Below are 27254 nucleotides of genomic sequence, written 5' to 3'. Positions count from 1 at the left end.
CGCACTATACAGAACCAGAAGAATGGCGCCTCATAGAAGTCTTATTCATGTGCAATTATAATATTAAATCATGCTGCGGTTAGGGAATGCATGTGGTTACCGCATATGTATAATCACGTTTTTTACGCCATGTTTTTGTCTGCGATCTTTTATGGACTGTTGTTTGAATTGTTACGAAGTTCTTTAGCGTTTTGATTAATGTTAAACTTATACCGCAAGTGGCTGATCAACTGCAGTCAGCAGCCGCAAGCGAGTGGACATGTTTTACATGTGGTCGACCACATGTGAATCAGGGGCAGTCAACACAGCTTGGAAAGTGTCAGGTCTGTCTCCGAAACCTATTTCCCCATTGACTTCTATTGGGAAACAAGATGCTGTGGTCAGGGGTGCACCACCAATGTGGCCAGGTCGGGTGCCTCCGGCAGCACCAGGTAGGGGCAAGAGAGGGCAGCTGAAGGGAAGGGGTAAGGTTAATAAACTGGCATTGGGGAGGGCGGGGCGCCATTTCAGTTTTCGCCTCAGGCAACAGAAAGGCTAGGTGCACCCCTGGCTGTGGTTCCTAACTGCAATATGATTATTTTAAACCACAAAAAGGTATAACAGCATATACCCGCCCAACTGAGACCAAAAGGACATTCTTTTAGCTTCTGTCAGGTGAACGGTCCCCTGATGGAGTTTTTAGGCCCCTTTCACACGGGCGAGTTTTCCGTGCGGGTGCGATCCGTGCGGCGAACGTATGGCACCCGCATTAAATCCTGACCCATTCATTTCTATGGGGCTGTGCACATGAGCGTTGTTTTTAACGCATCACTTGTGCGTTCAGTTGAAATCGCAGCATGCTCTATATTGTCCGATTTTGACGTGACGCAGGCCCCATAGAAGTGAATGGGGTGTGTGAAAATCGGATGGCATCCGCAAGCAAGTACGGATGCCGTGCAATTTGCACGCACGGTTGCTAGGAGACGATCGGGATGGAGACCCGATCATTATTATTTTCCCTTATAACATGGTTATAAGGGAAAATAATAGCATTCTGAATACAAAATGCATAGTAAACCAGCGCTAGAGGGGTTAAAAAAAATAAAAAAATAATTTAACTCACCTTAGTCCACTTGATCACGAAGCCCGGCATCTCCTTGTCTCCTCTGCGCTGAACAGGACCTGGGGTGAGCTGCTCCATTAAATACAGGTTAAGGACCTTCGATGACGTCACTCCGGTCATCACATGGTCTTTTACCATGGTGAATCACCATGGTAAAAGATCATGTGACGTACCATGTGATGACCGGAGTGACGTCATCGAAGGTCCTTAACCTGTATTTAATGGAGCAGCTCACCCCAGGTCCTGTTCAGCGCAGAGGAGACAAGGAGATGCCGGGCTTCGTGATCAAGTGGACTAAGGTGAGTTAAATTATTTTTTTATTTTTTTTAACCCCTCTAGCGCTGGTTTACTATGCATTCTGTATTCAGAATGCTATTTCCCCTTATAACCATGTTATAAGGGAAAATAATACAATCTTCAGAACATCAATCCCAAGCCCGAACTTCTATGAAGAAGTTCGGGTTTGGGTACCAAACATGCGCGATTTTTCTCACGCGAGTGCAACGCATGACAATGTTTTGCACTCGCACGGGAAAATCGCGCATTTTCCCGCAACGCACCCGGCTCTTATCCGGGCAAAAAAACTGACGCCCGTGTGAAAGAGGCCTTACTGTTGGTATGTGCTAAAAGGTTCATATATATATATATGTCTTGGTATATACTTTTGTCTTGGTATTGGATGGAGCCACCCTAGTCCTTTGGATATGGATCTGGTTTTGAAATTACATGTGGACGCATACGGGACGACGTCAGACGGCCTGGGACCATTACATGATTGCACTATATGTCCAACACTATTTTATAATGTACTTATAGACTGTTGGTGTATGCGTGTCTCTGACCACACATCTGAGGGTCGGTGACTTGACATACACGCTATTTTGAATTTGTGTATGCTGATGGGAGGAGTGCGTCCCATGACAGCCACACCACATGAAGTGATTGGTGATGGCAAAGGGGGATGATTTAATCGCCTGAGCTGGTGGCTGGGCTTGATTTTCCTCCCCCTTGGCCATTTCCAAACACATTACTAGTCTGGATCTGTGCGCATGTATTTGCTCTGGCCGTACTGGGCTCGTCCGCTTGTCTGGGCTTGTTTACATCGCCATGGTGACGGCGGGGTCCCGCCTGCGACGTGACGTGCACTGAGCCACATGTTCTGGCCTCCCTCCCCCAGTAGCTGCGGCTCCTGCGTGCGTTCCGGTGGATGACGCTGCGGTCCATTGGAGCGTGACGTGGGGGCGTGGCACTGTCGGGGGTGCGGCCAGAGCCGTCTGGTCCGGTGCATGCGCACTGCCGACTGGGGGACGCCAACGCTGACGGCATGGCGATGTGGACAAGCATAATGTTTGTAGATGGTGAGCTCCCTCCAATTTTTAATATGGTACAGCTGCAACTGCAGCATATGATTTTAACTCTTTATGCACTGCACTTTATAATGGTCACTGTACAAAAGGGGCTTGGATCCTCTATATATGATGTATTGTATACGCACTGTAACTGCTGTGCACATCACTTATGTTTCGATGAATAAGATGAACACTTTTTGATGCGTAAAAAGGAGCAAAAGTATTATGTTTATTATATTTGAACACCATGTGACGATGTAGTCTTAGGTCATGTGACTTGATTGTTAACCACTTCAGCCCCGCTAGGTGAAACCCCCTTCATGACCAGAGCACTTTTTACACTTCGGCACTACACTCCTTTCACCGTTTATCGCTCGGTCATGCAACTTACCACCCAAATGAATTTTACCTCCTTTTCTTCTCACTAATGGAGCTTTCATTTGGTGGTATTTTATTGCTGCTGACATTTTTACTTTTTTAGTTATTAATCAAAATGTAACGATTTTTTTGCAAAAAAATGACATTTTTCACTTTCAGCTGTAAAATTTTGCAAAAAAAACGACATCCATATATAAATTTTTCGCCAAATTTATTGTTCTACATGTCTTTGATAAAAAAAAAATGTTTGGGAAAAAAAAAAATGGTTTGGGTAAAAGTTATAGCATTTACAAACTATGGTACAAAAATGTGAATTTCCGCTTTTTGAAACAGCTCTGACTTTCTGAGCACCTGTCATGATTCCTGAGGTTCTACAATGCCCAAACAGTAGAAAACCCCCACAAATGACCCCATTTCGGAAAGTAGACACCCTAAGGTATTCGCTGATGGGCATAGTGAGTTCATAGAACTTTTTATTTTTTGTCACAAGTTAGCGGAAAATGATGATGATTTTTATTTATTTATTTTTCTTACAAAGTCTCATATTCCACTAACTTGCGACAAAAAATAAAAAATTCTAGGAACTCGCCATGCCCCTCACGGAATACCTTGGGGTGTCTTCTTTCCAAAATGGGGTCACTTGTGGCGTAGTTATACTGCCCTGGCAATTTAGGGGCCCAAATGTGTGAGAAGAACTTTGCAATCAAAATGTGTAAAAAATGACCGGTGAAATCCAAAAGGTGCACTTTGGAATATGTGCCCCTTTGCCCACCTTGGCAGCAAAAAAGTGTGACACATCTGGTATCGCCGTACTCAGGAGAAGTTGGGGAATGTGTTTTGGGGTGTCATTTTACATATACCCATGCTGGGTGAGAAAAATATCTTGGTCAAATGCCAACTTTGTATAAAAAAATGGGAAAAGTTGTCTTTTGCCAAGATATTTCTCTCATCCAGCATGGGTATATGTAAAATGACACCCCAAAACACATTCCCCAACTTCTCCTGAGTACGGCGATACCAGATGTGTCACACTTTTTTGCTGCCAAGGTGGGCAAAGGGGCCCATATTCCAAAGTGCACCTTTCAGATTTTGCAGGCCATTTTTTACACATTTTGATTGCAAGGTACTTCTCACACATTTGGGCCCCTAAATTGCCAGGGCAGTATAACTACGCCACAAGTGACCCCATTTTGGAAAGAAGACACCCCAAGGTATTCCGTGAGGGGCATGGCTAGTTCCTAGAATTTTTTATTTTTTGTCACAAGTTAGCGGAAAATGATGATTTTTATTTTTTTCTCTTTTTTCCTTACAAAGTCTCATATTCCACTAACTTGCGACAAAAAATAAAAAATTCTAGGAACTCGCCATGCCCCTCACGGAATACCTTGGGGTGTCTTCTTTCCAAAATGGGGTCACTTGTGGCGTAGTTATACTGCCCTGGCAATTTAGGGGCCCAAATGTGTGAGAAGAACTTTGCAATCAAAATGTGTAAAAAATGACCGGTGAAATCCGAAAGGTGCACTTTGGAATATGTGCCCCTTTGCCCACCTTGGCAGCAAAAAAGTGTGACACATCTGGTATCGCTGTACTCAGGAGAAGTTGGGGAATGTGTTTTGGGGTGTCATTTTACATATACCCATGCTGGATGAGAGAAATATCTTGGCAAAAGACAACTTTTCCCATTTTTTTATACAAAGTTGGCATTTGACCAAGATATTTTTCTCACCCAGCATGGGTATATGTAAAATGACACCCCAAAACACATTCCCCAACTTCTCCTGAGTACGGCGATACCAGATGTGTGACACTTTTTTGCTGCCAAGGTGGGCAAAGGGGTACATATTCCAAAGTGCACCTTTCGGATTTCACCGGTCATTTTTTACACATTTTGATTGCAAAGTTCTTCTCACACATTTGGGCCCCTAAATTGCCAGGGCAGTATAACTACGCCACAAGTGACCCCATTTTGGAAAGAAGACACCCCAAGGTATTCCGTGAGGGGCATGGCGAGTTCCTAGAATTTTTTTTTTTTTGTCGCAAGTTAGTGGAATATGAGACTTTGTAAGGAAAAAAGAAAAAAAAAGAAAAATCATCATTTTCCGCTAACTTGTGACAAAAAATAAAAAATTCTAGGAACTCGCCATGCCCCTCACGGAATACCTTGGGGTGTCTTCTTTCCAAAATGGGGTCACTTGTGGCGTAGTTATAGTGCCCTGGCAATTTAGGGGCCCAAATGTGTGAGAAGTACCTTGAAATCAAAATCTGTAAAAAATGGCCTGTGAAATCTGAAAGGTGCACTTTGGAATATGTGCCCCTTTGCCCACCTTGGCTGCAAAAAAGTGTCACACATCTGGTATCGCCGTACTCAGGAGAAGTTGGGGAATGTGTTTTGGGGTGTCATTTTACATATACCCATGCTGGGTGATAGAAATATCTTGGCAAAAGACAACTTTTCCTATTTTTTTATACAAAGTTGGCATTTGACCAAGATATTTTTCTCACCCAGCATGGGTATATGTAAAATGACACCCCAAAACACATTCCCCAACTTCTCCTGAGTACGGCGATACCAGATGTGTCACACTTTTTTGCAGCCTAGATGCGCAAAGGGGCCCAAATTCCTTTTAGGAGGGCATTTTTAGACATTTGGATCTCAGACTTCTCACACTTTCGGGCCCCTAAAAAGCCTGGGCAGTATAAATACCCCACATGTGACCCCACTTTGGAAAGAAGACACCCCAAGGTATTCAATGAGGGGCCTGGCGAGTTCCTAGAAATTTTATATTTTTTGCAGAAGTTAGCGGATATTGATTTTTTTGTTTTTTTTCTCACAAAGTCTCACTTTCCGCTAACTTAGGACAAAAATTTCAATCTTTCATGGACTCAATATGCCCCTCAGCGAATACCTTGGGGTGTCTTCTTTCCGAAATGGGGTCACATGTCGGGTATTTATACTGCCCTGGCTTTTTAGGGGCCCTAAAGCGTGAGAAGAAGTCTGGAATATAAATGTCTAAAAATGTTTACGCATTTGGATTCCGTGAGGGGTATGGTGAGTTCATGGGAGATTTTATTTTTTGACACAAGTTAGTGGAATATGAGACTTAGTAAGAAAAAACAAAAACAAACAAAAAATTTCCGCTAACTTGTGCCAAAAAAAATGTCTGAATGGAGCCTTACAGGGGGGGGTGATCAATGACAGGGGGGGTGATCAATGACAGGGGGGTGATCAATGACAGGGGGGTGATCACCCATATAGACTCCCGGATCACCCCCCTGTCATTGATCACCCCCCTGGTAAGGCTCCATTCAGACGTCCGTATAATTTTTACAGGATCCATGGATCGGATCCACAAAACACATGCGGACGTCTGAATGGAGCCTTACAGGGGGGTTATCAATGACAGGGGGTGATCAGGGTGATCAGCCCCCTGTCACGGATCACCCCCCCTGTAAGGCTCCATTCAGACATCCGCATGATTTTTTACGGATCCATGGATACATGGATCGGATCCACAAAAAACATGCGGACGTCTGAATGGAGCCTTACAGGGGGGTGATCAATGACAGGGGGTGATCAGGGTGATCACCCCCCTGTCACGGATCACCCCCCCTGTAAGGCTCCATTCAGACATCCGCATGATTTTTTACGGATCCATGGATACATGGATCGGATCCACAAAAAACATGCGGACGTCTGAATGGAGCCTTACAGGGGGGTTATCAATGACAGGGGGTGATCAGGGTAATCAGGGTGATCACCCCCCTGTCACGGATCACCCCCCCTGTAAGGCTCCATTCAGACATCCGCATGATTTTTTACGGATCCATGGATACATGGATCGGATCCACAAAAAACATGCGGACGTCTGAATGGAGCCTTACAGGGGGGTTATCAATGACAGGGGGTGATCAGGGTGATCAGCCCCCTGTCACGGATCACCCCCCCTGTAAGGCTCCATTCAGACATCCGCATGATTTTTTACGGATCCATGGATACATGGATCGGATCCACAAAAAACATGCGGACGTCTAAATGGAGCCTTACAGGGGGGTTATCAATGACAGGGGGTGATCAGGGTAATCAGGGTGATCACCCCCCTGTCACGGATCACCCCCCCTGTAAGGCTCCATTCAGACATCCGCATGATTTTTTACGGATCCATGGATACATTGATCGGATCCACAAAAAACATGCGGACGTCTGAATGGAGCCTTACAGGGGGGTGATCAATGACAGGGGGTGATCAGGGAGTGTATATGGGTGATCACCCCCCTGTAAGGCTCCATTCAGACGTCCGCATGTGTTTTGCGGATCCGATCCATGTATCCATGGATCCGTAAAAATCATGCGGACGTCTGAATGGAGCCTTACAGGGGGGTGATCAGTGACAGGGGGGTGATCAATGACAGGGGGTGATCAGGGAGTGTATATGGGTGATCACCCGCCTGTCATTGATCACCCCCCTGTAAGGCTCCATTTAGACGTCCGTATGCGTTTTGCGGATCCGATCCATGTATCCGTGGATCCGTAAAAATCATACGGACGTCTGAACGGAGCCTGACAGGGGGGTGATCAATGACAGGGCGGTGATCAATGACAGGGGGGTGATCAGGGAGTTTATATGGGGTGATCATGGGTGATCAGGGGTTTATAAGGGGTTAATAAGTGACGGGGGGGGGGTGTAGTGTAGTGTGGTGTTTGGTGCGACTGTACTGACCTACCTGAGTCCTCTGGTGGTCGATCCTAACAAAAGGGACCACCAGAGGACCAGGTAGGAGGTATATTAGACGCTGTTATGAAAACAGCGTCTAATATACCTGTTAGGGGTTAAAAAATTCGGATCTCCAGCCTGCCAGCGAACGATCGCCGCTGGCATGCTGGAGATCCACTCGCTTACCTTCCGTTCCTGTGAGCGCGCGCGCCTGTGTGCGCGCGTTCACAGGAAATCTCGCGTATCGCGAGATGACGCGTATATGCGTGACTGTGCGCCAGCCTGCCACCTCCGGAACGCACATGTGCGTTAGGCGGTCCGGAGGCGGTTAACAGGTGTAACCACTGATTGTCACTCATCTGTATTGTAGTCTGGGTATATATACCCAGTTATTTGCACTGTTATGTAGCTTGATAAAGGCCTCATTGAGTAGGCCGAAACGTCGCTTGGATTAAAGTTTGGGGTCTTCACCCGTACACCAAAAGCTGGAAGTGCTGCCTCGTTTTTTCATCTTTTGTATACCGTGGATGAGCGGCCTGCCTCTGTGGGGATTTGCACCCAGTCCATTGGCTCTGACTGTGCTGCTGCACTATTTGTGTTTTGTATATTATATATATATATATATACACACACACACACGTTTTTAGTCATAATATATTTACATATATTATTATATATTTAGACTATATAATATATTATAATATATGTAAATATATTATGGCTAAAATCAGTAGTAGTTTCCCACATATTATGCATTCATATATATCAGAAGTATGTATAAATATTATATATATATATATATATATATATATATATATATATATATATATATATATATATATATATATATATATATATATATAGTAGGGGATTAGCTCTGTTCCAGGGGTTTTCCAGGGGTTGCAAACACACACTTCACAGACACCAGGATTTAGGGGCCAAACTGTGCTTTATTGTGGCACACGGCATAAAGCAAAAACACACAAAGCCAAAATAAAATACCTTGCCCATCTGGGCCCTATCTAAACACATAGGTTTCCCTGACTCACCTAAAGCGTACCACAGTTTACACCCGTGATGAGATGTGGCTTTCCCAGCCCAACCTCCAGCAGCATTTTAAGAGCTCCCATTGCACAGGGCCATAGTCTGTTATAAAGGTCAGAGACACGGTGACATCTGTCTCTGGCCCGCTCTCCAGAAAGTCCAGCACTTCAGGCCTGACGCGAGACACCTGCTGGCGGGCATCTAGAGTGACCCCCAGCGGGATTCCCCCAATCACTAGCTCGCAGTCCTTCTCCCATGGATGATACCAAGCTGCAGCCATTTTGACCAAAAATGCCACAAGTCAGTCTCTTTTACTCAGCTACTGGCCCTTTAAGTCCTGCACTGTTTGCACCACAGAAAAAAAAATAATGTCCAGACTAACACCAGGAGTCTCTGCTCCTGCAAACTAGCAGGCTTCCGGCCCTTCAAATCAATGCACAGCAACACAGCAATTCCTTGGCAACATTCAGCAGCACCTGCTCTTTTCCGTCAGGTCATTGCCCTTAGCAACCACGTTGTTTTTTTACTTTTCAGCACGGACATGTGCCCGCATCCGACACCAAATGTAGGGGATTAGCTCTTTTCCAGGGGTTGCAAACACACGCTTCTTCACAGACACCAGGATTTAGGGGCCAAACTGTGCTTTATTGTGGCACACGGCATAAAGCAAAAACACACAAAGCCAAAATAAAATACCTTGCCCGTCTGGGCCCTATCTAAACACATAGGTTTCCCTGACTCACCTAAAGCGTACCACAGTTTACACCCGTGATGAGATGCGGCTTTCCCAGCTCTTTCTCCAGCAGCCTCCAGGCTGCTCCCACACCAGGGTCTCTTGGGGGATAGTGGTCTCTCAGCCCTCTCGGCTCAGACCACACAGAGCCACTCCAGCCTTCTGTGTGCAAGTCCCCCCCCTCTCACTCTGAGGATTCCTTTATCCCCAGGTGATTACTGCACCTGGTCTTTCTTCAGACCTGGCGATTCTAAGGGAAGACACAGCAAATCCTGCCATATATCTCCCCTAACAACCATGAGGCATGTCCCTGCCTCACAATATATATAAAAAAAAAATTTTTTTTTAGTAATTACAAATTTATTTTGTGCCATACAGTTTTTACAATTACTAAAAAAATATAAAATATATAAATTTATTCTCTGTTTCTGCTGGGATTTGAACTCCCAACCTTGTACATTAGAGGCAAGGATATTAACCACTACACTATAGAGCTACATGTTAACCTGCAGAGAGATTTAAAAAAAAGCCTTCTGCTGAATAGGAATACTCACTACATCAGAAACTACTATGAGGTTTTTCTGATGCAGTTTGACATTCAGCTTTATAGCTTGCCTCTAATGTACAAAGTTAGGAGTTCAAATCCCTGGTAGAGCACCTGAGCATTGTGAAGTGTTCTACCTGAGCACTTTGGTGCTTGCCCAACACTAGTAATAACAAAAATTAATTGAGCTTACTGTTGTTATGAGAAGTCACAACGGCTATGTTGTGCTTTGCTGATATTGCCTGATCAGCATGTGGGATGCCTGCGCTGCTGCCTTGGCTCCTACCTGTGCCATGGATGTGGTTGTCGAGATGAAATGATAAGCGGAGAAGAAGAAAAAATGGGAACCTCTGAGTCGGTGCTCTCAGCAGGAGTCTGGTACCAGGTAAAAGCAAATTGTAGATTTTTTTCAGTCGGCATGTTTCAAGGGCGGAACACCCCCTTTATCAGGACAGTAATACACAAGGTATAGTGTATTACTGTCCTAACGAAGGGGGCGTTCCGCCCCAGGAAACGCTTCGACTAAAAATAAATCACCATTTGTTTTTACCAATACTTACCTGGTACCAGACTCCTGCCGACAGCACCGACACAGAGGTTCTCATTTTTTCTTCTTCTTCTCTGCTTATCTTACCATATAGTTGGTTTCTATGTTTAGAGAGCTAATACATATTACTGATTTATTCACAGACACAATATAGGATTATAAAGAAACCAGTAATATGTATTAGCTTTCAAAGTGCAGAAAACCACTCTTCTCAATATGATAAGGCTGTCTCCATTGGTCCCTGTAATGTTTACATCTGGTTATGCACGGGCATGGAAACAACATGCACCGCTCCAGGCAATGGCTGGCTTCAGCGCTGACATGCTGTTTGTGGCCACATCACCACTGAAGCCAGTCATTGGTTGGAATGGTGCATCTGACTGTGCCCATGCACCAAGGGATATAAACAATGCAGGGACCAGAAGATGGACACAGCCTTATCATATAGAGAACAGTGGTTTTCTGCACTTAGAAAGCTAATGGATGGATGGGGATGGAGGGAGCTGAAGCAGCATGGAGGGTAGGAGCAGTGTGGAGCAGGTAAGTATGCATCTTCTGTTTCAGCAGGCACAAGCTTTGAGCACTTACTTAAAAATCCTTTTAACTGGAAAACCCCTTTAAGGTGATGTCAGCAGAGTCTGTAACACATGCAGAAAGGAAAAGCTTATAGCGTATGTTTGGCTAATAGTAACCTATGAGTCAGGAACTCATAGGCTTCATTTCTGAATTTAGGGCTCATGCCCACGACTGTGTGCTGGCCGGGCCCATGCAATGCACGGGTACCGACCGTGGGGCAGCTGCATCAGACGGTCCGCACCGCAAAAAAGTAGTGCATGCACTACTTTTTTGCGGTGCGGAGGCACGGCCAGAAACACCACGGAAGCACCGCATCTCCGGGTCTGCGGACCCATTCAAGTGAATGGGTCCACATCCATGGTTCGGGGTGCACACGGCCGATGCCCCATGTACTGCATGAGCCCTTACGCTGAGAACTGCATGCATTTACTAAGCAAATATCCCTATATGCAGGTCTGACGAAGAAATAAAAAGGCAACCACAATTGCCTGAATGCTGGATTTCTAAAGACATCGACTGCCTAGTTTAACAGTAATCACATCTGCGAAATTAAATCACTTTGGTCACACAAGGGCAGTTGTTTTTCTCAGGGAGGAGAACAAGGAGGGCTTTAGGACCTGACAGAGGATGACAGTATAGGGAGGTGTAGATGCATCTATAAAGCTTGCAAGAGTTCCAGGCAGCAGCATCAGTCCTGCTCAGGCAGGGAGGTGACACAAGCACTGAGGATATACTTATATACTAAGGTCACTCATGGTAAGGATTTACCTGGGGCTCAGGGCAAGGAGCATCTCAAGACATGGGCTTCCCTTTCTCCATCCTCATCATCCAGATGTCACTTTGGACTCTCTTGCTGGGTAAGAAAACTATTTGCATGCAGTATTTTGCGTACCTCCATATAGCTGCATTCCCTGAAAGGAGAAAGTTGTTGCAACCATCCAAGGTAACAACTACCTAAGAGATCTGAAGATGTGTAGCAATTGTAGAAGATCTGCAACTTCGTATCACTGAATGTAAATATGAGCAAGAGGATGACTAACACATTTCAGGCTGCAGGTTCCTTTCCTTCTGAATTGTAACTACAGCCTCAGAGCTGCCCTGGAGGCAGGATACTAGCCAGGTAGGTGCTCCACCGGGATGGATGGAGACTCCTGTTGCTTGTAACTAGAGCCAAGTGAACTAGGGGAAGACTCGGCAGAATTGTGCAAAGAGCAGGGTTGTGCTGTATTTCTAACTAGAATTCCCATTATACCGTCATTTAATGCCAGCATAGATGGGGCTTGAGTGCGCTATAATATGATGACTATTTTCATACAAAATGAGCAATATAGGCATATTAGACATGATTACAGAAAATACATACATTACTGCCATTCGTATCACTGCTTAATGAAGGAGGGCGTTTTTTTGTTTCTAGTGTGTGCTCGGTCGCAGTCGTCAGTCAGATTGTAATATTAGTATGAATCAGGGTTTCAAGGCAAATCGACTGATTCAGCAAAATCTGCAGGGAATATATGTGTAATATATATATATATATATATATATATATATATATATATATACACACACACACACACACACACACACACACACACACACACACACACACACACACGGTATATTTCATCTATTTCATTTAATGTTTGTGTGTCCTTAAAAGATATCGACAGTGTCCCCCATACCAGTGACCTCTACAGCACCCCGCCCCTCTAACAGTGAACTCCACAGTCCCCCACCTCTTAACACTGACCCCCTCACAGTGCAGCGCCACTTTAAAATGGGACCTCTACAGCAGCCTATCCCCTTAAGGGCTCATGCACACGACAGTATGGCTTTTTCAGTGTTTTACGGTCCGTTTTTTACGGATCCGTTGTTCCGTTTTTTGTTTCCGTTTCGTTTCTCCGTATGCCATATACAGTAATTACATAGAAAAAATTGGGCTGGGCATAACATTTCCAATAGATGGTTCAGCAAAAACGGAACAGATACGGAAGACATACGGATGCATTTCCGTATGTGTTCAGTTTTTTTGCGGATCCATTGACTTGAATGGAGCCAAGCACCGTGATTTGCGGACAAGAATAGGACATGTTCTATCTTTTCACGGTACGGAAATACTGAAACGGAGTGCACACGGAGACACTTAATTTTTTTTTTTGCTGAACCATTGAAATGAATGGTTCAGTATATGTATGGCATACTAAACTCAAAAAACGGCCAGTATACTGAACGCAAAATACTGTCGTGTGCATGAGCTCTAACTTTGAGCTTCACAGCAGCCCGCCCCTTTAAAAGTGAGTTTTACAGCACCCCACTCCCTTGACAGTGACCTCCTCAGGGGCCCGTCCCCTTAACAGTAACCTCACAGTACCCTGCTGCCATAACAGTGACCTCCACAGCAGTTGTCCATTTAATAGTAACCTCTTCCCCCTAAACAGTGACCTCCACAGTGTCTGTCCCTTTAACAGCGACCTCCACAGCGGCCTGCCCCCTTAACAGTAACATCCACAGTGAACACCTCTTTAACAGTGACCCCCACAGCACCCTGCCTCTTTAATGGTAGGACTACACAACGACATGTGTCGCGCGACATTTTGTCTCAACAATTTTTGTAATATTAGTCTATGGCGTTGCACTGCGACATGTGACATGCTGCGACATGTGACATACAGCGACACAACAGTCGCAAAAAATCTATCCAAGATACATTTTTCTGTGACTGTTGCGTCGCAGTTGCAGCATGTCACATGTCGCAGTGCAACGCCATAGACTAATATTATAAAAATTGTTGCGCGATAGGTGTGCGACATCAATGTCGAGCGACACCTGTAGCAGTGTAGGTTGTGCCCTATGTGTTGTGCAACTTATTGTCGTCGTGTATTGAGCGTATTCGATAAGCGCTGTTTACGGGCGTTTTTATCGGGCGTATTTTGGGGAGTTTTTGTATTTTGGAAACGTGCGTAGTACGCGCTTTTGTGTGATTGAACACAGAGGCATCCAATGAATCTATGGGCGGGAACGCGCGACAATACGCCCCAAAGAAGCTCCTGTACTTCTTGAGGCGTAGGGCGTTTTACAGCGCGTTCGTACGCGCTGTAAAATGCTCAGGTGAGAACCATGCCTATAGGGAAACATTTGTTTTTGCCTGTTGAGCGTTTTACAGCGCGTAGGAACGCACTGTAAAACGCTCAGGTGTGAACCCAGCCTAAAGCTGACCTACAGCAGTGAAGAAAAATGTCTGGGTTGTCATGGAAACCTGGAGTAAAACTCTGTGTATGTGGAGACTAAGGACCTGCGAGATTCTATTGGCTGATAAGGGACATGTAGCCGTGTGTATGGCAGTTGGGATATGAAGAGAAAGTATTGTATTGGCTAATGCAGGTAATTTTTTGGGAATATCTCAAGAACGGTACGTTCTAGAGAGCTGTGACCCCCACAAGATTTCTATCCAGGTAGCAAGGGATGTGTATAAAAAGTTTTGTTGAAATCGATGGTTGGGTTTTTGAGTGATTGTGGAACATACATATATACGTCCTTCTATATATATGCCTTATTCTTCTGCTCATATTCAAAATATATTATATATATATATATATATATATATATATATATATATATATATATATATATATATATATATATATATATATATATATCTCTATATATATATATATATATATATCTCTTCCTAGCTTCAAATCTGACAAAGGACAACATCTGCATGGAGTTTGTAGGTCCTCCCGGTGTTTGGTGGGTTTCCTCCGGGTTCTCCGGTTTCCTCCCACACTCCAAAGACATAATAATAGGGAACTTAGATTGTGAGCCCCATTGGGGACAGCGTGATGCTAATGTCTGTAAAGCTCTGCAGAATATAATATAATAGCGCTATACAAGTGCATAACAAATTGCTCCTTTAGGCAGCATGCCAAGAGTCTAACATAATCTTACCTTTAGGATCTAGGCCATTAAAGGGGTTTTCTAAGACTATCCTCAGGATAGGTCATCAGTATCTGATCAGTGGGGATCTGACCCCCAGGATCCCCGCCGATCAGCTGTTTGAGGAGGCACCAGTGCTCCTCTGAGCCCCGGTGCCTACCCAAAGCTCACCAAACACATTGTATAGCAGTGGTGCTTTGTATCATGATGAATGTAATTTCACATGGCCTAGGGTAAGCTAATCCTCTGGATAGGTCATCAGTATAAAAGCCTTGGGAAACCCCTTTAAGCCAGGGGTTCCATACTTCAAACCATTCTTTTACCTTATTTTTAGATCTGTAGAGCATGTTCTGAGGATAGGCTATCAATATCAAAATCCCAGAGAAACCCTTTAACAGAATGGAGGAACTTGGCTCTGAAACGGAGTTAATCTTTGAGAGTTCGTAAAGAGCTAGTTATAGGGACGTTTATAGATCTTCTGCCATTCTTCCCTATTAATTACCACCAAATCTTTTAACCTTGTGACATGGGTTTCCCCAGCCGAGGAGGCCTTCTTCAGGAGAGCTGAATTAGTTATAGAGCTAAAGCCTTTATTAAGAGGGACCACAACCATAGATGCCAGTGCAGTGGAGAATTCAACCTGGAGCCTCGAGCAAGAGAAAGTGTGAAAAAAATTTAATGTAGTAAAACTTATGCTCAGTAGAGAAACTAAAAGCCTTCTTTTACGGAGTTAATAATCCTGAGTCTATTTTGTTTTCCAAACAAATTGTAAATAAAAAAGATAAGAATTACTTAAAGGGAACCTGTCACCTAGAAAACGCACGTTAAACCGCCAGCGTTGCCTTATTGAGGTCTGTAGCATGATTATAAAATCTGTGTCTTTGTTTTGCAATGCGCCAAAAAAAGATCTTTATTCAACTGGCCGTGCTATGTAAACAATAGCGGCTTTCTCGCCTTTTGCATTTGATTGATAGGATGTTCAATTCCTTCGCTGCCGGGCGCTTGAACGTAGTCTGGCGCACTGGCTGGCTCTCGTGTGTGAGTGCCTGAGACTCTGAAATACCTCACAGCGGAGGGGAACAGTGCGCAGGCGCAAGAATTGCTGGACAAGACTGCGTTTGAGCGTCCAGTAGTGAAGGAAGTGTAAATCCTATCAATCAAACACTAAGTGGCGCGCACGCTTGACTTCAGATGAGAAAGCCTCTGCCTCCTTGACTTCAGAGACTATTCTTTACATAGTGCGGACATTTGAAGTCATTTTTTTCAGACTTTTGGCGCATCGTATAGCAAAGACACAGACATCTTTATAATCATGCTGCAGGCTGCAATAAGGTACTGCTGGTGGTTTAATAGGCGTCTTCTAGGAGACAGGTTCCCTTTAAAGAGAACCTTTCATGCAACTTTATTAAGGGAGATATATACCTGTACTTGCGGGGTACCCCCGCTGATGCGGCCACCCTGCTTGATTTTTTTAAAATATGCCCCACCGGATTTCCACCGCTCAGTATGCTAATACTAATACTAAGCATCGGAGCAATGAGGAGGAGACTGAGTCTTTCTCCGTGGGAGTCTCCTTCTTCCTGGCTGCAGCACTGTCCAATCGCAGCGCAGAGCGTCACAGCCAGGGAGGTAAGTTTTTCTTTCCCCTGACTGACGCTCTCCGTTGCGATTGGACAGCGCTGCAGCCAGGAAGAAGGAGACGCCCACGGAGAAAGACTCAGTCTCCTCCTCATTGCTCTGATGCTCAGTATTAGTTTTAGCATACTGAGCGGGAGCACAGTGGGGCATAGGAGGTATATTTTAAAAAAAATCAAGCAGGGTGGCAGCATCATAACCCCGCAAATACAGGTATATATCTCCCTTAATAAAATCGCATAAAAGGTCCTCTTTAAGTGGGAGTAAGAGAGTAAGGTTCAATTGTGAAGAAGGCATCAGGGCGCCCATGAAAGTCCAGCAAGTGCCAGGAGCATCTACTAAAGAGGATTCAGCTATGGGTGCATAGATGCTCAGGAATGGCAGCAGGCAGGTGTGAGGGCATCTGCACGCACAGTGAGGAAAAGCAAAGAAGCCACTTTTCTCCAAGAAAAACATCAAGGACAGACAGACATTCTGCAGGAAGTACAGGGATCGGATGGCACTCTTGCACTTGCAAGGATCTGTTCCCTTTGGTGGTTAATAAACAAAAAAAAATGTATGGCAATAGGTAAAATAAGAAACCTTTAAGAAAACCTTTAAAAAAAACCTTTAAGAAAACCTTTAAAAAAAATAAAAATTCATATAGCCCTTCAAATGTGCTTTTACTTTTTAAAGGCAAAATAGAAAATGCTTTAATTGATGAAATTCCAGATTTGAAATTCGGACAGAACCAGAATTCAGACAGAACTTGGTGCCAACAAACCATTAAACAAATGGGCAAAATATTAGATTGTTTGGAAGAAAAGTTGCAAAATGTTCCGATATCGTTCAGGTTCAGCTGAGGACAATTATTTTATGCAGTCTGTATTAACAGCTTGATAATGGATCTATTGTAATGCAGCATTGTACATACAGCGGGGCCACCAATATACAAGGAAAAGTCATTAATCAACATTATCCGTATCAGCAGAATTGGAAACGTAAGGAGCACCGTGCAGATAACCCTCCTCCCCAGCACCAATTTGGATCTCCATAACTTCATATTCATGGAATCATTTTCATTTAGGCTACTTTCACACTAGCGTTCGTCGGTCCGCTCGTGAGTTCCGTTTGAAGGGGCTCACGAGCGGACCCGAACGCAGCCGTCCAGCCCTAATGCAGTCTGAATGGAGCGGATCCGCTCAGACTGCATCAGTCTGGCGGCGTTCAGCCTCCGCTCCGCTCGCCTCCGCACGGACAGGCGGACAGCTGAACGCTGCTTGCAGCGTTCGGGTGTCCGCCTGGCCGTGCGGAGGCGTGCGGATCCGTGCGGATCCGTCCAGACTTACAATGTAAGTCAATGGGGACGGATCCGTATGAAGATGCCACAATATGGCTCAATCTTCATGCGGATCCGTCCCCCATTGACTTTACATTGAAAGTCTGGACGGATCCGTACGAGGCTATTTTCACACTTAGCTGTTATATGCTAAAATAATGCAGACGGATCCGTACTGAACGGAGCCTCCGTCTGCATTATTATGATCGGATCCGTTCAGAACGGATCCGATCGAACGCTAGTGTGAAAGTAGCCTTAATAGTGCAATGACCAATCATGTACTAACTGGTTAAGTGCAGCCAGAATAAATATATATCCAATGCATATGTGATTTTTGATACAACTCTTAAAATGGTGGGGCCATATTGGCATTGAGCTGACTGCAGAGCTTATAATTTTCTTTGGTAATCTTTATCTGTATGGTTTCACCAGAAGTCTTATGGTAGCCGTCCCTAAAAAATGTATTTATTGGTGAAAGGACCCAAAATATAAATGGATACAAATTGGATAAATAGTTATACACATGATGCTAGTGGATACAGGGACATAACTAGTCAATGGGACTGTCAGGGCAGGTGACCCTGTTGGTGAATGTCAGGTGGGAACCAGTGGACTGAATTTTTGCCTAGCTAGCGATTTGGGTGTGGGAAAGGTGCTCTGTGTGATGGCCGAATTTTTTGGATACTGCTCCTCTGACCCAAACTGACAGCATCATCATGATTTATAATGCCGAGTTCCTGCCTGATAGGTTACAGTACAATAGACCCACATTCAGACATGAATTCACAGCATCTTAAGTCATTAGGATACTGTGAGTTTGGTTAGAGGAACAGTGTTTGGGTTTGCAAATGTGGCCATCACACAGCGCTTCATTCCCACACCCAACACACTAGTGTGAAACTGACCTCAGGTGAAGCAAAGCCTAGGTAGGACTCTAGAAGTATATATGGGAGGATATACAGCTTCAACCAGTCCTTATAGTCCTCCTATGGTCTCAGATATCTTCTTATGCGTAGCTTACCAGTGTCGATTTGGGCTTCCCTGGGCCCACCAGAGGAAATCATTCTTGAAACCCAACCCCTATATCATTAAAGTTGAATAGGTTTTGAATCGAAGAAATGGACCCTAATGGCAAGAGACTGGCTCCAAAGGCAGCCAAATGTTTTTGTTTCCTGGATTCTCGAGGCCCACCAGAGGATCTGGTGAGTCTGACCCTGCTTACCGTTTATAAACCATATTCTGTAACCATTGTCATATAAGACCCAACCAGGGCATTTTTTTTTACAATTTTTCTTCCACGTCATTACTACACTACTTATCGTCGCCTACTCTTTCCATAACTAGTTACCAGTAGCCATCCACACAACTCCGACACAAGTACTGCCGGGTCATCATCACTACATTTTCCCCAACATCACTACAGCTTGGCTTAAGGACATTGTTGTTTTGACAGTAGTACCGTACTAGGGAACGGCATGAACATATGCTCATTAACCCCTTAGTGAATAATGACGTACTGTGTACATCATGATGTGGTGTTAGTTATCGCATCATGACGTGCACAGCACATCATGAGATCAAAAATGTCACCGCAAGTATACATGCGGTGACACCGGCATCTAAACGGGTGCTATGGACAGCTGAGTTGTCCGGGCACCTGGCAGGGGACCAATCACAGCGGTCCCTGCCTTTGGATCGCTGTGATTGGTCAGTCAGATTTGACTGACCAATCGTAGCGTTCAGCAGCGCAGCTCCGATCTCCTCAGTGAGTGTTAAGGAGATCGGGGCTACACTGCTGTGTTTACTGTGCTCCGATCACCCTCCTTCAGGATGGCCGAGCGGGACCCCCATAATCATCAGGGTGCCGACCCCCCACTCCTCCCCACCCCCACAATTATTCAGGATGGCCGAGCGGTAGTAGATTGTCAGCTGTAACATACAGCTGACATTCTACTGTAATGGCAGACACCGGTAATGGCACTGACTGCCATTTAACCCCTTCCATGCCACGGTCCGTAGGGACCACTGTATGGAAGGGGTTAACAGGGAGGAAGCACCCTCCTTCCCCCTCCCATCGGGCTGCTGCTCTTACACAGGCATCCAGGCTTTCCATGGTATGTAAGCCTGACAGGCTTACTGTGAATGAAAATACACTGCAGTACACTATACAGTGTACTGCAATGTATTGTACAGCCATTAGGCCAACTGGATCTTCTAGAACCAAGTGGGTCCGAGTCAAAAAAGTGTAAAAATAAATAAATAAAAAAGTTAAAGAAAATCTAACATTTTCCCATATATGCACATTTATAATTGGGTAAAAATGAAGAAATTAAAATACCCTAAACATGTTTGGTATCTCTGCGTCCATAACAACCAGCTCTATAAAAATATCCCATGACTTAACCACTCGGGTGAACACCATAAAAAATTCAAATCAAAACAGTGCCAAAAAAGGCTTTTTTTTTTGTCACCTACCATAACAAAAAGTGCAACACCAAGTGATCAAAAGGGCATATGCCCCCCAAAATTGTACCAATCAAACCTTTACCTAATCTTACTTAAATAAATAAGAGAGTATACTAAAAGTATACTATATTAGGTATTGCCACGTCTGTAATGACTTGCTCTATAAAAATATCACATGACCTAACCCCTCAGGTTAACAGCGTAAAAATAGATACAAACTGTGCCAAAATTACCAATTTTTGGGTCACCTCGCCCCAAAAAGTGTAATAATGAATGACCAAAAAGTCATATGTACCTAAAAATGGTACCAATAAAAACAACTCTTCCTGCAAAAACGAGCCCCTGCACAGGACTATTGGCAGAAAAAAAAAAAAAAAGGCGTTCAGAAAATGGAGACAGAAAAACATAATTTTTTTCAAAAATGCTTTATTATGTAAAGCTGAAACAAACAAAGAAATTTGACATAATTGATATCATCGCATCCGTAACAACCTGCTCTATAAAAAATAGCACATGATCTAACCTGTCAGATGTTGTAAAAAAACAAAAAAATAAAAACAGTGCCAAAACATCTATTCTTTGGTTACCTTGCCTCACAAAAAACATAATATAGAGCGATTAAAAATCATATGTACCCCAAAATAGTACTAGTAAAACTGTCACCTTATCCCGTAGTTTCCAAAATGGGGTCACCTTTTGATTGTTTCTACTGTAGGGTGCATCTGGGGGGCTTCAAATGGGACATGGTGTCTAAAAACCAGTCCAGCAAAATCTGCCTTCCAAAAACCATATGGAGTTCCTTTTCTTCTGCGCCCTATCAGGCGCCCATAAAGAAGTTTACCACCACATGTGGGGTGTTTCTGTAAACCACAAAATCAGAGTAATAAATATTGAGTTTTGTTTGGCTGGTAACCCCCGATGCATTAAATAAAAAAAAATAGATTAAAATGGAAAATCTGCCAAAAAAGTAAAATTTTGAAATTTCATCTCCATTTTCCTTTAGTTCTTGTGGAACACCTAAAGGGTTAACAAAGTTTGTAAAATCTGTTTTTAGTAACTTGAGGGGTGTAGTTTCCAAATGGGATCATTTATGGGGGGGTTTCTACTATGTAAGCCCCACAAAGTGACTTCAGACCTGAACTGGTCCCTAAAAAGTGGATTTTGGAAATGTTCTTAAACATTTTAAGAATTGCTTCTAAAATTCTAAGCCTTCTAATGTCCCATAAAAATAAAATGACATTTCCAAAATGATGCCAACATAAAGTGGACATATGGGGAATGTTAAGTAATAAATATTTTATGAGGTATCACTTTCTGTTTTAAAAGCAGAGAAATTGAAATCTTGAAAATTGAGAATTTGTCTAAATCTTTGGTAAATTTGGGATTTTTTCATAAATAAAGGTGGAATATATTGACTCAAATTTAGGACTGTCATGAAGTACAATGTGTCCCTGAGAAAACAATCTAAGAATGGCTTGAATAAGTAAGAGTTCCAAAGACATTGCCACATAAAGTGACACATGCCAGATTTTCAAAAATAAGCCTGGTAGCGAAGGTGATTAAGGGGTTAATAGTGTCTGTTATTGTGTTTGTTTGTTGTTTTTTGCTTAAATAGAATTTATGTTTGAAGAACTTCCAACTTTGTCTAAATTGAGATGAATGCCAAAGATCTGCCCTAGTAAACACTGGCCTGATCAGCATTCAGAACCTGGCTGTACCGTCCTGATTTCTGCACCAACTACAATGCTGCCGTCATGCAGACTTACATTGGGAAAATTGTCCTACAATTACAGTGCAATCCGTGAAAGCATTGCAGATTTTTAAGCAAGTGGCTCACAAAGTATTTTGCTATAAAAGATCAGTTACAAAGAAGGAAAACATATAAAAAAATAATAATGGCCCATTAAATCAACACGGACGGCTCAACGTTTTTATGGCCGGCCATTAGTCGGTGTCTCCAAAATCTGTAAGACAATCATCTCTGAAGATCTATTTTCTAACTTCTATAATTGTATATTATTATGTTACTTTAAGGCGTAATATTGGCTTGGCTTTCAGTAGCAAAACCCCAAAGGAATCAATGCTTTACATTATGTTTTACAAGGCAGACGCCTTAAATTTCTGTAAGGCCTCTTTCACACGTCAGTGAATGACGGACGCGTGTTCTCCATGAACAGCACACGCACCTATTGATTTTAATGTGTTTATTCACACATCAGAGACGTGCACTATTATGGTCTGTGATGCGGACTTAATGCGCCCATTGAAGCCTATAGGTCCATGAAAACCACGGACACAACACAGTGGCTTTCACGGACCATTGGTAGGAGATGCTTTGGAAATCCCTTTTTGGAAATCTGTGAAGGATTAGTGTTTGGTCCGTGTGTCCGTTTTTTGCCCTCCGTGTGTCATCCGCATTCCACAAACACCTGCTACCAATGGTCCATGAAAATCATAGACTAGACACTCATGTGTGACTACACACAGTTAAGTCAATAGGTACTTACGTCTGCGGCACACGTCTGCGATTTACTGTGAAAGAGGCTAATGCTCCTATGGGAATATAACCTGGCATGTTTTTCTAATAAGCCCCCCTTCCTCGGGGCAAACCTGTAACGAGAAGCGTACTGAAACGGCTTCCCGATGCTGGCCCCCCGCCACTTTCTTCTCCGACCTCCGCTGGTCTGCTTGGCTCCCTGGATGTAAACTTCCAGTTTAACGCTGCTGCAGCCAATCTCTGGCTGCAGTGGTGAACTGCTCCCCTTGTGGCATGTTAAATGGTTACATGATAAAAAGGGGAGCTGGTCACCACTGCAGCGAGCAATTGGCTGCAGTGGCGTCAAACCGTTTACATTCAGGAACCCGAGCAAAGCAGCAGAGGTCATAGAGGGAAGGAGCCTGGAGCAAAGACTAGACCCACTATCTCTAAAGGGCCTCACAGCTGCCTTTTTGTTACCTTAAATGTGGTATTCCAGGATTTTCATTTTGATGGACTATTCTCAGGTCTGATAACTGCAGCACCGCTCCCATTGGGAGCAGTACTGCAGTTACCAGTTCCATCCACTTCACAATGGAAGGAGCTGTGTAGTTCCTGCAGAGCGACTGTGAAACTGCTGATCAGCTGATCAACCCTTCATATGGCATCCCTTTAATTGCATTATTATTGTACGTGTCCAAAAGGGCACTTCTGTAATGAATGTTGGTTTCAGTTTTATTCTTCTTTGTAAAATCATCACCTTTTCTATTCATAGTTATTCCAAAGACAAGATCCATAGGGGGGGATTTAAAGCTATGAGAATCACTAGCAATGGCTCTTTCGAGTTATTGCTTTTTGTAAGTTTAGACAGATACAACGAGACTTCTTCCACCAGTGAATGCATGTGTACACCTGCCAATTTCTGGGCAGGTTTCCAAACATCTTTTCACATGTCCTGCCACCTTAGTCAGAAAAGCAGAGACTGAGACAAGTAGAAGCAGTGGTGCCAGACACCATCAGTGTCAACCCTGCATTCCATTAATGATTTAGGTGAGCCTTACCCAATAGCAGTGGCTTACCTGCAATGCAGGCAAACCATGAGACTATTATGGCGCCCAGAGGGAGGGGGAGCCGGCATGAAACATGAGACTTCTCGTCGTGTGAAAACACCGCATTTTCACACAGCTGCCACTGGGGGGAGCTCAATGCAAAAAGATTATTACAGCTTTCATGGTAGTTGTATTAATTCCTATTCACTGAGCTCCCCCTAGTGGTGGCTGCAGGCAGCCAGCTTTGTGACAAGAAAATAAGCAGGAGACTTAATGCATTTTTCTGGTATAAATACATTAAGAAATATGGTGGTCAGAATTAGCGCCATATATTTGAAGCACCTGTTCGATTTGATTAAAAAAACATGTAAACTCTTTAGAAATTTGGGGACGTGGCACATGTTGTGCATTACCTGGGAGTGATTGACACACGTACACTGGAATCTAGGTGCACGGGGCCCATACCAAGTTTTGCTATGGGACCCTATGTGATAGCACATTATAAAGCTTATGCTATAGGACACTATGGCTGCTTATGTTATAAGGTATAGTGGCCACTTATGTTATAAATATTGCAGCTGGCTGTTAAAGGGCACCGACTGTGCCTTATCTGACTGGTGTAGAGCAGTATGGCTAGCAATGTTTTAGGTCACTGAGGAAGGCTATGGTGTAGAGCACTGTCTGGCAATGTTATAGGGCACTGAGGAAGGCTATGCTCTAGAGGTCTGTCTGGCAATGTTATAGGGCACAGAGGATGGCTCTGCTATATAGCACTGTCTGGAAATGTTATAGGGCACAGTGGATGGCTATGTTATAGAGCACTGTCTGGCTATGTTATATAGCACTGAGGTTGGCTATGCTATAGAGCTATGTCTGGAAATGTTATAGGGTACAGTGGATGGCTATGTTATAGAGCACTGTCTGGAAATGTTATAGGGCATTTAGGATGGCTATGCTATAGAGCTCTGTCTGGCAATGTTATAGGGCACAGTGGATGGTTATGCTATAGAGCCATGTCTGGATATGTTACAGGGCACTGTGGATGGCATTATTACAGAGCATTGCAGTTGGCTATGCTATGTCAAATGCTATATGTTGCAATGACACTTTGCAATTTGCAGGGTGTGCATCGCCTATCCTATGTCAGTTTTCTGTGCTGTAAGAAAAAGGAGAAAGATAAATCATTTCAGACCTTTTTCAACCTTTAATGTGACCTATAAAATATACAACTCAATTGAAAAACAAACTGAAATCCTTTAGGTAGAGGGAAGAGAAAAAAAAACTAAAATAATGTGGTTGCATAAGTGTGCACACCCTCTCATAACTGGGGATGTAGCTGTGTTCAGAATTAAGCAATCACATTCAAAATCCTGTTAAATAGGAGTCAGCATACACCTGCCATCATGTAAAGTGCCTCTGATAAACCCCAAATAAAGTTCAGCTGCTCTAGTTGGTCTTTCCTGACATTTTCTTAGTCGCATCCCACAGCAAAAGCCATGGTCCACAGAGAGCTTCCGAAGCATCAGAGGGATCTCATTGTTAAAGGGCATCAGTCAGGAGAAGGGGACAAAAGAATTTCCAAGGCATTAGATATACCATGGAACACAATGAAGACCGTCATCATCAAGTGGAGAAAATATGGCACAACAGTGACATTACCAAGAACTGGACGTCCCTCCAAAATTGATGAAAAGACGAGAAGAAAACAGGTCTGGGAGGCGACCAAGAGACCTACAGCAACATTAAAGGAGCTGCAGGGATATCTAGCAAGTACTGGCTATGTGGTACATGTGACAACAATCTCCCGTATTCTTCATATGTCTGGGCTATGGGGTAGAGTGGCAAGACGAAAGCCTTTTCTTACGAAGAAAAACATCCAAGCCAGGCTACATTTTGCAAAAACACATCTGAAGTCTCCCAAAAGCATGTGGGAAAAGGATTAAAGTTTTGGAATGGCCCAGCCAGAGCCCGGACCTGAATCCAATTGAAAATCTGTGGGGTGATCTGAAGAGGGCTGTGCCCAGGAGATGCCCTCGCAATCTGACAGATTTGGAGTGTTTTTGCCAAGAAGAGTGGGCAAATCTTGCCAAGTCAAAATGTGCCATGCTGATAGACTCATACCCAAAAAGACTAAGTGCAGTAATAAAATCAAAAGGTGCTTCAACAAAGTATTAGCTTAAGGGTGTGCACACTTATGCAACCACATTATTAAATTTTTTTTTGTTTTCTTCCCTCCACCTAAAATATTTCAGTTTGTTTTCTAATAGGTCACATTAAAGGTTGAAAAAGTTTTATCGACTGTATTTTATAAAAGTGTTGGAGCTGAATTATTAATTGTAGAGAGGAGTGCAGCGTATTATAACGTATTATAAGCATACATACTTTAAAAGCCACAGGAAACTGTATAAATGTTAAATATATCCAACTTAGAAAATTAATTTTCAGAGATTTACATACATTTGCATATATTTTGCATTTTAATACAGACCTGGTATTTAGACGCACATGAACTCTGCACATCTTTGAAAACCGCCCCCACTGTGATGGACCGTATGACTCTCTGGTACAAAAAGCGGTGCACGTCGATGCTCGCCTTATGTAAAGACTAATAACTGCATGTCTATATGATTAAATGACTAGAAAAAATTATAATCCTTCTACTAATACAAAAGGAAGCAATTATATAATGTGTCGTAATTACAGGTGACAATTACGTTGAAAACATTTGTACGTGAGCAGCGGAAGAGAAAAGACGCAGACACAAAATCATTGGTAATTGTGAAGGGTCTGGTCGTATTGTTACTTTGGCGATGTGAAAATGTATGAATATGTACAGCGCTTACATTCATTTAACAATATGAAATAGCAGGAAATGTTTCCGTTGTGTAAAGTTTAGCAGAAAATAGATTGTGACGGGGATAAATAAACCTTTATGGAGATAAATAAGAGATGACTTTGATCCTTCTGGAAGATGGCCGATGGTGACAGTGAAGCATACATTATTCCAGTTTAGATTGGAAATCAGCTTGTGGTGCTAAGAAACTTAAGAGATGAAGTAGTTGGGTTAAAGGATTAGGCCCATGGTCGTCTAGGCCTGTGATGGCTAACCTCCGGCACCCCAGCTGTGGTAAAACTACAACTCCCAAGATGCACAATTGTTTGGCTGTTCTCAGAATTTCACAGAAATGAATGGAGCATACTGGGAGTCGTAGTTTCACCACAGCTGGAGTGCCAGTGGTTAGTCATCACTGGTCTAGGTGATGTGTCTGATCGGCAAGAATCCAAGCAGATCGCTAGAATGGGGGCCTGTGTTCCACGTTTGAATGGTGTTCCATACATGTATGCATGTCAGCCACTCCTTTCAACTCTATCAGGTTGCCAAGTACAAG

At 43.5% G+C, this 27254-nt stretch overlaps 1 protein-coding gene across 1 annotated transcript in view; it reads left to right on the top strand.

Annotated features, from left to right (window-relative positions):
• Positions 1-11780: 11780 nt before the first annotated feature.
• LTK (leukocyte receptor tyrosine kinase) overlaps positions 11781-27254 on the top strand; it is a 163553-nt gene continuing 148079 nt past the window's right edge. The window contains exon 1 of the mRNA XM_044272073.1: positions 11781-11842. Coding sequence (XP_044128008.1) covers positions 11785-11842 — 58 coding nt within the window. The 5' untranslated portion in view covers positions 11781-11784. The remainder of the gene's footprint in view (positions 11843-27254) is intronic.

Source organism: Bufo gargarizans, chromosome 11, assembly GCF_014858855.1.
Source record: "Bufo gargarizans isolate SCDJY-AF-19 chromosome 11, ASM1485885v1, whole genome shotgun sequence".
NCBI lineage: Eukaryota > Metazoa > Chordata > Amphibia > Anura > Bufonidae > Bufo > Bufo gargarizans.
The sequence above is the reverse complement of the archived record's forward strand: the minus strand, read 5'-3'. Positions and strand labels throughout refer to the sequence as shown.